Source organism: Lutjanus erythropterus, chromosome 1, assembly GCF_056507025.1.
Source record: "Lutjanus erythropterus isolate fLutEry1 chromosome 1, fLutEry1.hap2, whole genome shotgun sequence".
NCBI lineage: Eukaryota > Metazoa > Chordata > Actinopteri > Lutjaniformes > Lutjanidae > Lutjanus > Lutjanus erythropterus.
In genome coordinates this window covers 3204474-3218113 of record NC_139317.1, presented here as the reverse complement: position 1 = coordinate 3218113, position 13640 = coordinate 3204474, and the positions used below count along the sequence as shown (strand labels likewise).

Genomic DNA, 13640 nt, shown 5'->3' with positions numbered 1-13640 from the left:
TGGAAGAAATGGAAAATAATATTCATTATTTTTTTAAGCATTGTTTCTGAATTTCTTTGTTTTCAATGTATTATTTGTTTATTGACTGGTTTTCTGTTTTTTTCTTCTCATTGTACGTGTTTCTTGTTGTCATTTTTTTGTTTTTCTTACATTATGTTAGTGCCAGTTTTGATTAGTGTTATTGTTTTTATTTGTTTATTTGTTTTTTTTTTCCCAGAAGGGGAGGTTCCTTGACACATTCATTTATTTATTTTTCTTTCATTGTTGTATTTTATTGTAGTTTTGTATGTGTGCAAATTAAAATGAAAAAATTAAAAATTAAAAAAACTTCATTTGCGTCATAACTTTAATAATATTATCCCTTAACCCCCTTACACATCTGTTTTACTGCCCTCTCCACATGTTATAGTTTACAAAGTTGCACACACACACACACACACACACACACACACACACACACACACACACACACACACACGTGTCCCAAACGACAGCTTTTGCTAGCCAACATACCCCACCTTCCTATTTTTTCCTCCCTTTCCCCCCCTTTGTTGTTGTCATCATTGTTGTTGTTGTCATCACAGCATTTTTATTATGTGTTATGACGTTGTTGTACCTCATGTCTGCCTGGTATACGAACGGCTAAGCTAACTTTAGCATTGGATTTAGCAAAGTTCATAAACTATATCATCCACAAATCTTGTAACTCGATCTGACTGCTAACATTTCTCCATGTATTACACTTACTAGTGACATCATGACATGTTTTATTAAATTATTAAATGAATCAGCAACTATTTTGACAATCAATTTATCATTTTGAGTCACTATTAATTAAAAAAATGTCCATACTCTCTGATTTCAGCTTCTCAAATGTTATATTTTCTAGATTCTTTAGTCCTCTTATGACAGTAAACTGAATATCTTTGTGTTTTGGACATAGAAAGACATTTGAGGACGTCAACCTGGGCTTTGGAAAACAGTGATCAGCATTGTTCACCATCTTCTGACATTTTACAGATCAAACCACTAATTGATTAATAATCGATTAAAACGTCATGTTGTTTCTAGTCAGTTTAGTGTAAAAAGACTGTATGGCGTACGAAGCTGACTTATTCCTGACAGAATATCCAAACATGAGCCTCTGTAGATCTACGCTGATGCAGAGATGTAGAGGACTGTCGGCCTCCACCTGCGCCTCCCTCACCTGAATGATCAGATCATGAGGTGGAGCGAGAGAGTGAAATTAAGAAAGAAGACCTCAGGGAATATTTTACACAGATAAACAAAGACACACCTCCTACAGTGATTCCACTCATAGCAGGACAGGGTGGCGTTAACTCGTCGCTCCAAATCACATTTGATTGGATAAATTTATGTATAAGACCCAAAGTGCAGGATGAATCCTAAATTTTTTTTTATATATTTTAAATGAAGACAAAAGAGAGAGATACTGAAATATAAAAGTGGTTATAAATTCTATCTCAAGTGGTCTTAAAATGTCAACAGATAGAAAAGTTACAGTGTGTTTTAAAAAGTAATGAAACTGACCGAGAAGAATTTGATGTTTTACATTAAAAAAAGTGGCTGGAAATATATATATATATATAAAAAAAGATGAAATATTCATGTTCTATTATTTAATTTTTAAGACTCATTTTTATTTTTATTTTTAACACTTTTATCCATTTAGATCAAATATTATATTCTGCAAAATGATCTCAAAGGTTTATTGAAGTTGAAGGCTGATAAGAACCTCAAGGGTAAAATTAAAATGTGTTTCTTTGTTACCTGGATTACTGGGCCTGTTTGATGTGCTGGTTATGATGACATATGTTGTGTGTTTGTATTTATTTGAATGTGTAGTTCTGATTGTGTATTTATTTTATTTCTATTGTGATTCTGCTGTTGTGTTTCCCTGCGTTTATTGTTTTCTGTGTCTGCTGATAAGTTATGTCTGTTTTTGTCATTAATACTTTTCAAAAGAAAAACTATAGTGTATATATCTCAAAAAGATGATTATGATGTTGAGTGATTTTTTGCTGATTTTAATATTTCCTGTGTGTCACACAAACATATAAACCATGATGACTGCAAGATAGTTGAAAATGTTTGGGGAATAAATCATGTTGAGTTGTGTTTGACTTTAATGCAGACGTAATAAAAAGATTCCATACTAAATAAACAATATGTTAATAATTACTGCATTTTATTTAAATATCAGATACTAATAATTTAGTCAACCTTAGGTCTCCTGCATTCTATGAGTAAATGTTTTTGTTTTTTTTTACTCCTTTTCTGTATTTCCTGTTAACATAAAAACATATTTACATTGAGACAAACTGTGTTTACTGTTTGTATTTACTGTTTATCACATATTTCACTGTGTGCCTGCAGTTATTTTTCTCCCTGCTGAATTACATTAATATATGCAGCTGCAACAAACTAATTTCCCTGAGGGGTCAAATAAAGTTCAACATAAAATCACACGTTCACAACATACCTCTCTCCGATGTAGCCGGCGGTGCACTGACACTGACCGCTGATGTGGTCACACAGGCCGCCGTTACGACACGTGCACTCCTGAGAGCAGTTAATGCCGAATGACCCAAACTCACACGGCTGAGCGCAGACCGGACCCTGAGGAGGAAGATCACATGACATGACATCATGTTAACGCACGTCAAACACGAGAACACAACTGTGTGTACGACAAACAGCGTGTTAACACCAAACACTCAATACATTCATTAAAATGAGTTCATTACAGCAGATATCTACTATGACAAAGTATGGACAAAAATTAAACGCTAATGTGAAATATGGACGAATGGACAAATTAATAAATTACTGTTTTGATGCAAAGATTTATTCCACGACCCGTGTGTGTCTGCAGAATCACAAACTGTTGTTCCTGATCAGTAAAAGAGTCTCAAAATATGTCATGTTCAGACAAGACAGACAATTAGATAAAGACAGCACGTCAAATCTTATAAAAAGTTAGCTGATAAAATATTATAAGCATTGTGTTTGTAGATGTAACATGACGATCAGCAGGGGGTTTTCTGTGTTGCACTCAGAAAAAATAAGTAAATTACAAGATTAATGTTGGAAGTTGACAATCTAAATCTTCCAGATGTTCGTTGAAAAGATATCACTGCATTATCCAACATTTTAGCATCTTTAGCATCTTTAGCATCTCAAACTAAATATGGACTCTGAATGTTTTGCTGCTCTTCAGACTAGGGGTGCAACCATTAGTTGAGAAAAATCGCTGGCAAAATTAGTTGGCAACAAATGAAATTGTTGACAATTCGTTGGTTATGTCATAACGCGCCGTGGAGATGAACTGATCGTCGTTTTTCTGGAGCTGATAGATGGAGCGAGTGAGTCATCTTCAAGTTTGTTCCTATCTCAGCTTAGAGGTGCAGATGTGCAACAGTGACCAGGAAGTCACAGGTGAACAAACCACAGTTAAATGTTTAAATTCTGGGAGCATTTCACCCTCATCACAGAAAAGACCTGCAAGATTTGAAGAGGAGACGATGGACATGTGGACGATGCAGACTCACCTTAGTAAGATAGCTTTTTAGCTAGCTTGAAGTTAAAAACTCTTTTTGTACCGATTCCAGGATCAAGAACAAAAAATATGGATTGACAGTTTCCCGTACATTCATTTACTTGTGGCGACCTGACAGAGTTAAAACATGTCCTGTTGAAGGGAAACGTTTTTTTGCAAAACTCTTGTTGGATCTGTACTGATCACTCTCACAGTCTTCCTCTGCGGGGTCTGTGGTTCCCTCTGCGTGTCTGTCTCTCACAGCCTTCGGTGAACAAATTCAAAACACGAGTTGTATTTTTTTGGCAACTAGCAGCTTAATTGTTCCAAGAATCGATGACTAATCGACTATCAAAACAGCTGTAAGTTGCAGCCCTAATGATGGAAAAACAATGGATTGTGAGTTGTTCTGTTGAAACAGACAGTTACTGTCTGTTAACTGTAGACAACAAAGATGATGATGTGTCAAAACATAAATTAAAAATGCATGACAAAAATCTGATTAAACCGATGAAATCCAGACTAAAATGTCTTTACTTTTTGAAGACTACAACTGGACTCAAACTAACTCAGATCAAATGAATAAAAAACTTTAAATCAAATCAATCTAAGACAAACATTTTGATGATGTTGATGATCTTAATATGAGCTCATTTAGTGAATATTAAAATAAAAGCAAATAAAGGAGTTTATAGTGAACAAAATCCTCCATCTGTACTTAAGCTACCATCAGTGAAATTTATGGAAGTTTTTAAGGTACTGTGAGTTCATTCACAATAACAGAAACACAGCACTGTAACAAGAGTTGGGTGTCATTTAAAATGTTTGTCCCAACAGCTGAGTTTCAGCACTGATACCAAAATCAATACCTCAGTGTGATAAATATTGTTTTCTAGAAAACTGTTGTTTTCGTTAACAAAATCTGCCAGATCTCTAACTGTTCCCATGTCTGATATTCTCTTTATACAATCAGCTGCACAAAAACTTTATCTAATAGTTGTGGAACCTTTTCAAAAGTCTAAACTGAGGTTCATGTTTGTGTTACATTGTGCTTTTGATCGGATCAGTTTTTGTTCAAATTGCAATTATGCAGCGCACTAATGTGCTACATCCTGCTGTCATCACCTACGTGAGCGGCGTCTCTGTATACTTCAGCTGATTGGTTTGTAGATGGGTCTGAGTCTGACTTTGGCGTGTTATCAGTTTAATTCGGTTCCTCTCTCTTCTCTCTCATCCTCTTGCAAATGATTTAGTTTTTTCCAGCTGATAAAGTCGTCGGACCAAATGTCAATTAAACATTCGGTCTCTTCCTCTCCCCAGGCACAACTGCTGCTCATTTTGTTTTGTTATGTTGTTTTTTTCTTTTATCAGTTCTGACAACAGTCTGCTGGAGCTTCCTGTAATCAGTCTGAAAGTCTAATCCATAAAAAAAAAAAAATGGTATCAATTTGATTCTGGCTCAGGCCGCCTCTTTCAGTAGGACAAAGGTCTGGAGGAGGTTTTACACTTAGGATTTTGGTTTGGATTAAACTGAAAAGTCAGAGAGTCCGGGCCAAACCAAGTCAATGTGAAAGGCATGCCATGTTGAAAATAAAGTGAACGACAGAGAATTGAGCTACTGGTTATTTAAGAAGCACCAGTAAAGTAAATGTCCACAGCAGTGGTGGTGCTCGGAGAGCTCAATATTTTCTTAAAAGGTACATGGTGTAAAACCTTTGAGAAACACTGATTTAAGGCAATACTTTCAGGCACTAAAAAAATGACAAATCAGGGTCAAAGCTAACTTTTTTCACAAATTTTTGATTTTTTTTTAGTCTCTAAAACCCAAAGATTGAAGTTTATCTAAAGAAGAGAAGTTAATTATCTCAGCTAAAGATTACAGGTCGGTTGAAAAGAGTTTTTGAGTTGGGCTCAAAACTCAAAAATCTATTTATATTATTAAATTTTAAATTTTATGTCCCGCAACACCTGAAAAATCCCACATGGACGTGTTAACAAGGTTAAAATCATGATTTTCAGTGGAGGGAGCCTTTAAACAGTCTGAAATATCCAAACTCAAATATCTGATCAAATAATAAGTAAACAAAACAAACTCTCAGTGCCAGCTGTTGATGCTATGACACCCACAGTGAACTGTAACTATCAGCAAGTTGTTGTTTTCCCTCATTTCTTGCTTAGTTTAATTGTTTTAATAAAGAAAATGTTGTGGCAGATTGTATTGTTTCTGCTGGAGCCTCAGCATGTGCTGTTTGGTGAATAAGCAGCTTCTGTCCTCACAGTTCTGAAGTGTCCCATCATTTCTGTCTCATGATGATTCTAAATGCCGTTGAGGACAGTTTTCCAGCACAAAGGCCCCCTTTTCTTCTGAGCTGTAATATCAGATGTCTGTACAAAATATTCATTCTCTGTGTCAAATACAAACATGTTGATCCCAGATGTGAGATTCGCTCATTAGCTCTGATAAACATGCACGTTAGTAGGTGTAGTCGTGTGTGTGTGTGTGTGTGTGTGTGTGTGTGTGTGTGTGTGTGTGTGTGTGTGTGTGTGTGTGTGCGTGTGTGTGCGTGCAGCGGGTCGTACCACCCAGCCGGCGGGACAGGAACACTCTCCGGTGACATGATGGCACGTTCCTCCGTTCTGACAGGGACAGCGCTGCTCGCACAAAGTGCCATGTTTACCTGGAGGACAAGGCTCCTCACAGCTGCAGGGAAAAGACAGAAGAAGAAGAAGAAGAAGAAGAAGAAGAAGAAGAAAGAGAGAGAAGAAGAAGAAGAAGGTGTTTTACCTTGAGATACAATGAAACATTTCACATCAATCTTTTCAATACGTTTACGCGTTGATGCACTTCAACACCTTCACTTTTATTGATCCTCATCTAATTAACACTGTTTTCCCAATAAAAAAGTTATTTCTGTTATTTTTATTAACAGTCACCTGTGTAGGTTTGGTTCATGTCCTTGATAGAGACAGACGTCTGTGAGTCCTGTCCTGTTGTATTTTTGACTGATGTCTTTTTAGCAGTGGCAGTAAGAACACTGAGACTCTGTACTATAGTATAACAACTGTTACATTACTAAAACATTACACAAGTACAAGTAAAAGAATTTTATATTAGAGTATTAGTTACTTTTTAACCAGTGATGTTTAATTTATCATATTGTCCAAATCATCAGTCTAAATCACTACAAACTCCTCTAGAGTTGCAATGTTGTGCATTTTCCTTAACAAATAAAAAAAAAGCTAACAATCAATTAATCATAATTTTTTTTAGATACGAAACATGTTTTTTTTCCTTCTCATTTTCATTTTTTTCTGGATGTTTTTGGTCATTTTTTAAGTTAAAAACTGTCTCTGCCAGACAAAATAATGTTAAATGATGTGTAATTACTGCCAATTCTAGGCTATTGATTACATATTAATATTACTAAACTGTGCTGCTGCACCGTTTTGTTTTTTGTTCAAATGTTCAAGTGGTCCTTTTGCAATAAAATCACTTTATTAGCTACAAAAATGCAGATGAAAGGTTTGGATATTTAGTCAAATTGTACTCAGTACTCAATTCTGATTTTAAAAGTAACTAAGTAGATTACATAGTAAAATGTATACTTCAAGTTAGTTCAAGTTAAAGTACAGACTTGAAAATCTTCTCATGAAAGTCCAAGTACCCAAAAAGCCCTGCTTCTTAGAAGACTGAAACTAAAACAAAGTAAAACAAAAACATATTAAAAGTACTTTTGTAATCCCTGAGTAGCGTCTGCAGGTCTGCAAAAGGTCCCAACAACCTCCAGCAGTGAGGTAGGGAAGCCTGTATGCAGCCTGTAAAATAAGACCTTGCACGGACTTGCACCACCTTCCTGATCATTTTTTCAGTCAACAGAAAAATCACTGGCTTAAGAGCATTTGTTTATCGTGCTGGAAAGTGTTTCTATCACAAGTTAAAGAGGCATGTAGAGCTGAAATCTTTAAATCAAGACTGGAAACCATTCTACACTTCATCCAACATCCATCTCCATTTCACACATCCCTTTAACACTGATGTTTTTTTAACTTTAGTATTTTATTTTCCAGCTGTATGTTTTGTGCTTTGTATTCTCTTGAATTGTACAGTTAATTTGGGCCTTGCTGCGTGCTGCACTTTAAAATTTGATTTATTGTGAGATCAAACCCAAGGCTCCTGCAAAACTCCCTGCTGCTAGTTAAGCTCATTAGTCTGAGTGCACCAAGGTGAGCTTATCAACATTTTCATCACTTCCTCTGTCTGGAATATGGAGAGTGGAGAGAGGACAAAGTTCAGTGGGAATCTGTGAGATTTCAGAGAGAAAATCAACCTGAAAAACAAAAGTGAAGGGGACGAAAATAGCTCAGGATTTTAAGTTTCACTGATAAGGGACCCGCTTGGTTGGTTACCTGGTGTTTGTTTAACAAATGAGAGGAAAGTGAATCAGAAACGCAGCTGTGATGGATGCATCACGTGATGTAAATGAAAAGCAAACTACTGAGCGTTAAACATGCTGCTGAAAGTTTTTTGTTCATTTTTTAGGTCTGTCTTTCTTCACTGAATAAACGGCATTGTGAACTTTGATTTGATGCTCTGTGAAGAAGAAGAAGACGGTTGTTTTTCGTTTTGACTTGAGTGTTTTTTAGTCGCGCTATTTTCTTTTCAGACACCAGAGTGTGATTTTGTTGGAGCTCGAGGACACAACAACAACAACAAGCATTTTCTGCTTTTCAAACTGAAACACAGGAGAAAAACTGCAAAATAAAACAGCCATTTTATATTTTCTCTCCTTTTTTATTACCATAATAAAATATATTATTGGGTTTTAATTTATTACTAAGACATCTGAAACTTTCTGTTTCTCTTACCCACATTTCCTGCATGAAAAAACATCTTTCCTATTCATGTAATAAAATCTACTAATGTAGAATTTATGCTGTAAATATTATAATGTCAATCATAGGCAGCTGTTAGCAGAATAATTCGATTAGATCCACCTTCATAATGTATTACACAGATGAATTCTTACATTAAAGGGATAGTTTGTGTGTTTTTACGTGAGGTATTTATCTATAGTCGGTGTAGAAAGTTAAACAATGTACTGCTGAGGATGGGATCAGCAGAAAAACGTATTTTAGACGCCTGAAATTATCAATATCAGTTTAAATGTAAACTGTATTTACAATATTTCTGTCAGTCAGGATGGGACATCGCCATCATATAACTCATTTGGCAAAAACAGTCATTTTATCTCACAGAACACAGGAGTTGATGCTCTGCTGCCGCCGAGATTTCTTAGTTTGTTTGTGTGACTTCTGTGAATCTGAATAAAATAAAATGAAAATACTGAAGTCACACAACAGCACAAAGAAACCAGGGCTGTACTTGACTCGGAGTTTCGTAGGAGGAATCAGGTTTTGCAGATCAGTATGAACGTGTCTGACTTCAACTGTTTTTTCAGGAAGCTTCTATAACGTATCCAGAACGAATCTGGTTATTTTCTTGTGAGGTGGAGCTGGGATTTCCTACATATCTGAATGCCGTCTGAATGCATCATGGCTCCGTGGACCAGCACTAGCGGCATCACTAGCCTTTTGTTGAAGCCTGAAGCTGCAATCTGATAACAACTTTGGCTGACCAAATCATCAACCAATCAAATTCATTCATTACTGAAGGTCCTGACTGAAACCCCACAGTGTGCTGCTGGTTAGAGGGTGAGGGTGGAGCGTGCTGAGGCGAAAGGACACGAGGGAAAGAGAGGCAAAGAAACTACTGGACTGTACTGTTGTTTCACCCACCTATTATATAAACAGTAAATAATTAATGACCACAGACCACGTCACCGCCGCAGTGTCTGACGGCGCGTCACTTTCCTCTGCTTCCATCACAGTTAGTTTTGTGTTTTGTGTTGATTTAGAAAGTTTACAGCGAGTCATGCTGTTGCATTGTTCTGCACACAGCTAAAAAACAACTAGTTTACCAACCAACAACTCGTCTTCTCTCATCAGTTTTAAAATAAGAGCACCACCTAATATAAAACTATTTTTTGATTCCCTTATTTATAATTCTTCATTGAAATGTTCTGCCTGTACAGTTTTGCAGGCTTTTATCTGTTTTATCTTGTTACTATAAAGCACACAGGCTGACAAAAACAAAAAATAAATGGTCAACTTGAAGAATCTCCCTCAAACAATCTAACCACTCGAGGCAGCAGCAGACCAGCAACTCCTGTGCTTTGTTTTTTGCAAAAGGAGCCTGGTGGCTGTGATGTTTGGTCAGAAAAGTCCACAGCAGTAAATTCCTTAGCTTCCTACACTGATACTCCTGCTGCTTCTTCAAACTGAGGGCGACCACCTATGCATAAATACTTCATGCAACCATGCCTCAAAAAACCTGAACTATCTCTTTAATAATGTTTTGCACAGATGGAAAAACATTAAATTAACGCCTAACTTCAAAATTCAACTTCACTATTTTCATTCTGGAAATCACTTCATCTGTCAACTAGAAAATAATGAATAAGTGCTTCTGGAGAATTCTGAGTAACCGAAGCTACTCACAAGGCCCCGGTGTATCCAGGAGCACAGAGGCACTCTCCGGTCTGATGGTGGCAGGTGGCGCCGTTGAGGCACTGGCACTCCAGCAGGCAGTCCTTGCCGTAGAAGCCGTGGTCGCAGGGCTCCTCGCAGCGCCAGCCCTGGTAGCCATCGGTGCAGACGCAGGCTCCGGTTATTGGGTTGCATTTGGCCCCGTTCCGGCACTGACACTTGTTGCTGCAGTGGGGCCCCCAGAAGTCGCTCTCACAGCCTGGACAGAGGAGGAGGAGGAGGAGGAGGAGGAAGGTGTGAGTCAACGTGTGATTTAAAACCGTGTAATCATCAATATGTGCATGAGTCATGAGGTGAGAGGCTGTGGGGGATTCATGGACACCTGAAAATGAAGTAATCATCGGAGTGTTAACGTTCAGCAGAGAGGGGAGGAGAAAGGTGAGGTGAGGTCAGGTGAGATCAGATCAGGAAGAGGAAACACACTAAACAAAGGTCTACACGCTGCTGAAAGTGTGAAATAAGGTGCATTAATCAAGTGTCAGAAGTGTTCTGTGTAGGATCTTCTACTGTTCTACTGAATTGAGGGCTAATATTTTGTTGGTAATGTCCAAAACTTGATGTTTTACAGTGAACCACGCAGGCTGCATACAGGTTACAATGACAGCAGCAGCAAAAGTAGAAGAAGATCAACATAAACAACACAGATGTGCAGCACTGAGTGAATAAAGTTACAGTTTAATATAAAAGATACTGTTCATTATCATTACCAATGAACACAGCACTGAGCCCTTTCAAAATAAAGGCCTGGTAACAGTTTAATTGCAAGCAAAATGCCACTGACTGTCTTTGCTAGATTTGTGGCATTTCCACTAAGACCTTGTGTGAGCTGCATCCAGCCCTCAGGCCGAAACTGAAATAAAATTGTAGCCAGACAGAAATTCTGCTGCTGGTGGACATCAGAGAAATCCTACAGAGAGGAGAATTCAGCATCATGTTACCGATGAAGATGCACAGAAAGTGAAAACAAAATGAATTCAGACTTTATTCTTGTTGTTTTTTTGCAACTGTGATAAATGAGTAACATCCTATTTACTGCTCAAATTAAAGGCAAAAACAAAGTTAAAGCTGCACTATTCTGAATCATACTTGTTGCTGAGGATAACTAAATATTATTTATCAATGATCAATGATATTTTATACAATCAGTCCAGAACATGTCTTTAAAGGTACAAGTTCACCTCAGTTACTCACTTATGTTCAAAATTTCTGTTAAAGGTGAAGAGAAGAAACAAGAACTTTGTTTGTTCTTTAAATGAAAAGTCCTGTACTTTAGTTGTTGTTGTTGCTGAATTAACAATTTTAGAAACCGAGAACAGCCGTACTCACACTTATTTTTTTTTTAATTCTGTTATCTCAAGACGAAGTTAATTATTTGGTTATCTTGAGATAAGAAGCTTGTTCTCTTGTGATAATGCGTTAATTATTTTGAAATCTAGAGTAAATAAAAGGCTGATTTATCCAGATAAGGAGATAATTTATCAGAAGAAAAATCACTTGGCTGTGACGTTGCAGTCAGGTTCATGTGTTTCTGCCAACACAAAGACACAAAGCACATTCTGTCTGTTAGACTGAAGTACAGTCTGATATGTTGATCAGTAATTGATACTCCCTGATCTGATGTTTTTATCTTAAATCAGTTGTTACAACTGTCAAGACTTCATCTATACATGCAATGAATTGTTATTATTATTACTATTAAGTATTATTATTATTATGAGTGGTGGTAGTATTAGTAGTATTGTCTGTATCTACACTGCCTGTTCAGTCATATAAGACACCATAAATTCATAGTTGCCAGTGCAGCAAATATATTTTCATTAATCCTCAGATAGAAAAACAGCTGAAGTTTTGTTCACACTCTTCAATCTTCAGACCATTCACACATCAATTATGTAGAACTGGAAAAATATTTATCAAATAATCTATCTTGCCTACTTTTTTAGGCGTTTGAAACAAAGTTAGAGAAATCATCTTTGAGCTGATTCAGATTTTGTTTTTTTAATTATGTCTTTTAACAACAGCTGCTGACAAACCCATCAGACGAGACAACAGACACTCCAGTGTACAGATATCCATAAAGTATACAGGTCCCAGTCTTCAGGAATGGATACTGGCAGAAATAAATTAGTTTTACAGCAGTTTAGCCAACACCGAGGCACCTTGAACGCGTCCCTGAGGGGAGCAGATGTGATAACTCTGCACACCGTCGGCCTGAAGTGTCAGCGAGAGGCGACAGGCTGAAAAGTTCTGATCTGCGCTTCCCATCAACCACGAGACGGTAAACTCCATGCAGCACGTAGATGTTTACCGACCCAGCTGGTCTGTGATCTCTTCATACCAACAGATACCTAAGTGCAGACGAGCCAACTAACTTTATTTATATATGATTTTAAAAGTATAAACTCACATTCACCAAAACATGAGGAGCACAGAAATAGAGTTCAGGAGGAGTTTTTTTAACGTCTGAGATAATCTGATGCTTTGGAGGAGAGTAATCCACAGACCTGGTGCAGCTGCAGCAAAAATCCTCCCACTGATGTTCGGCTGCTACTGGAAAAAAGTTTCAGCATTTTACTCTTCATAATTTAATAGCACTTTCAAAACACCTAAACCAGACAAATATAAATGATGTATATTATCACTTTTCACAACTGCTCATATTGACTTTGATTGAATGTTTTGATCAGGATCATTTAATGCTCACTAAGTTTCAGAGTAAGAGATCAACAGAGAACTTGTCTGACTATGACTGAAAAAGTCTAAAAGTTTAATTGAGTGATTGTCTAAATGAAACACCAGAATATGTTGAATATCAAGCGCTTCTCAAGGACTTTGAAGTTCAAGCATAAAATAATCCTCCTCCTAACTTTGACCTAAAACAACTGTAGCAGCACCAAGAATATTCTTAAATTTAAAGAAATTCCACATTTCCAGTTAGTATCTACTGTGCTGGCAGCTTCAAATGTGCTCTAATATTATTCTAATACTTCCTACAGCACTTGAAGGCCGAAAAAAAAAAAAAAACACGAGGTAAATCTAGTTTATTACCTTCACCATGAGGTTAAGGTGAACCGAGGCGTCTGTGCTGAACGACACACTTCATATTTTGTTTCGATCCGTCTCGATGTCAGTAAAGTGTCTGGTGCTTCCGTCTAAAATTGAAAGAATCTGAAGGATGTGAGTCAGCGGAGATAAACACGACTTCTGTAGGTAACTTCAGTCATAAATGACTCGCCATCAGTCCCAGTTCGTCCTCACTGGATGAAGTTATTACTGAGGTGCTGCGTACAGTGAAGTGACCTCATACCTCATGTACTGTTTGTCAAGTTCCTCCATTATTTGAGAACCAATTCCTTTTTTTCTTCTTTTTTTTTGCAGTTGTAATATTTATTCAGAATTTCTTTATATTTTTATCTGTATCTTTACTCTTAGCATTGTTTGTTTGTCTTGTTCAGTAAGTGTATCCATTACAAAT

General features: G+C 37.0%; 1 protein-coding gene across 4 annotated transcripts in view; it reads right to left on the bottom strand.

Moving 5' to 3' along the window:
* LOC146332482 (multiple epidermal growth factor-like domains protein 11) overlaps positions 1–13640 on the bottom strand; it is a 220523-nt gene that overhangs the window by 65523 nt on the left and 141360 nt on the right. For all 4 annotated transcript variants that reach the window (XM_084720356.1, XM_084720274.1, XM_084720427.1 and 1 more), the window contains exons 7-9: positions 10118–10364; positions 6140–6260; positions 2504–2640 (exon numbers count right to left, since the gene is read on the bottom strand). In XM_084720356.1, the coding sequence (XP_084576482.1) occupies positions 2504–2640; positions 6140–6260; positions 10118–10364 (505 nt within the window). The remainder of the gene's footprint in view (positions 1–2503; positions 2641–6139; positions 6261–10117; positions 10365–13640) is intronic.